The sequence below is a fragment of the Triticum aestivum genome, unplaced genomic scaffold (assembly GCF_018294505.1).
Source record: "Triticum aestivum cultivar Chinese Spring unplaced genomic scaffold, IWGSC CS RefSeq v2.1 scaffold106057, whole genome shotgun sequence".
NCBI lineage: Eukaryota > Viridiplantae > Streptophyta > Magnoliopsida > Poales > Poaceae > Triticum > Triticum aestivum.
The window spans coordinates 1-1218 of record NW_025263668.1 but is presented as its reverse complement, the minus strand read 5'-3'; the positions used below and the strand labels follow the sequence as shown (position 1 = coordinate 1218).

At 40.7% G+C, this 1218-nt stretch overlaps 1 protein-coding gene across 1 annotated transcript; it reads right to left on the bottom strand.

Annotated features, from left to right (window-relative positions):
- Positions 1-546: 546 nt before the first annotated feature.
- Positions 547-1213, bottom strand: LOC123177881 (alpha/beta-gliadin clone PW8142-like; the record flags this gene model as incomplete). Its single annotated transcript, XM_044591337.1, has 1 exon — positions 547-1213. A coding segment is annotated over one exon (504 nt), but the record flags the coding sequence as incomplete, so codon positions are not given.
- Positions 1214-1218: the final 5 nt, after the last annotated feature.

Here is a 1218-nt window from a genome sequence, read left to right as displayed (position 1 = left end):
CTAAAAAGGCATGTGATGGGGTTATGTGTGTGCCCTATGTGTGGCCTTGGTGAGGAAATGTTACTTCATATGCCCTTTTCACACGTGAGCATGCAAGTTTATTCTTGGATTCTTCTTGAGAATATTTTGACATAAAACTCCCAAGGTTGCACCCGAAAACATGGTCAAGAGATATCTTCGATCCATATTTCCTTGATGCAAGGAAGAGCACTATTAATGCTTCAGTTATGTGGCAGATTTGGAGTAGCTGCAATGAAGATACTCATGTTGAGGAGAAGTACAAGCCACAAAAATCAATGTAAGTGACTGATGAATTGAATGCTTCTTTGGAAATAATTGATCAAGGGCAAGCCAAGGATGTGGATAGTCCTCACTATCAATGCTCAATTTGAAAGTCCAAGAAAATACTTTAATTAAATTCAAGTTTCAGATTCATTTTGTTATCCTTAGATTAATGCACATAAACATCTAACTAATGCTTAATATATATAATTAGGGGTGAACTTGTGAACAGTCACATGAATGGAACTCAAACAAACAATCATATGCAGACAAGACCTGTGTTTGTCTTTTATTTCCAAGTTTGAAATAGTCTAGTTCGGGTTCTTACATGATAGTGCATGTCACTTTATTTTTCACCGCTACAACGACCAAACCATGTTTTAAGAAAACGGTGTTTCATATATCTAGTAATAGAGTTCTTCTCTTCTCAGTTAGTACTCATGATGCCAAATGGCGCAATGGTGGTCGAGCAATATGGAGGGATGTAGACATTGCACATTGCTGGTAGCGTCTGTAGCGCTAGGTTCCTTATTTCCTCGAACTGCGGCAGTTGCTGAGGTTGGACAAAGCCCTGGGCCTGTGGGTTTTGCTGAGATGGCTGGAACGAGCCCTGGCCTGATGGATATTGTTGCTGAGGCTGCTGGTAGGAGACCTGGCTCGACGGTTGTTGTTGTTGTTGTTGTTGTTGTTGTTGTTGTTGTTGTTGTTGTTGTTGTTGATGCAAAATAATAGCATGAATGACATTGTGGATGGCTTGGCACCGTGACTGCTCGGGGGTCTGCCACAGTTGCTGACAACATAATTGTTGCAACAGTTGGTAACTTTGTTGCGATACTTGTGAGCTTGCATGTGCTATGTTGGGTTGTTGCAAGACGACATCCCTACATGGAATCAGTTGTTGTTGCAGAATTTGTTGAAGGATTTGTTGTTGTTGTT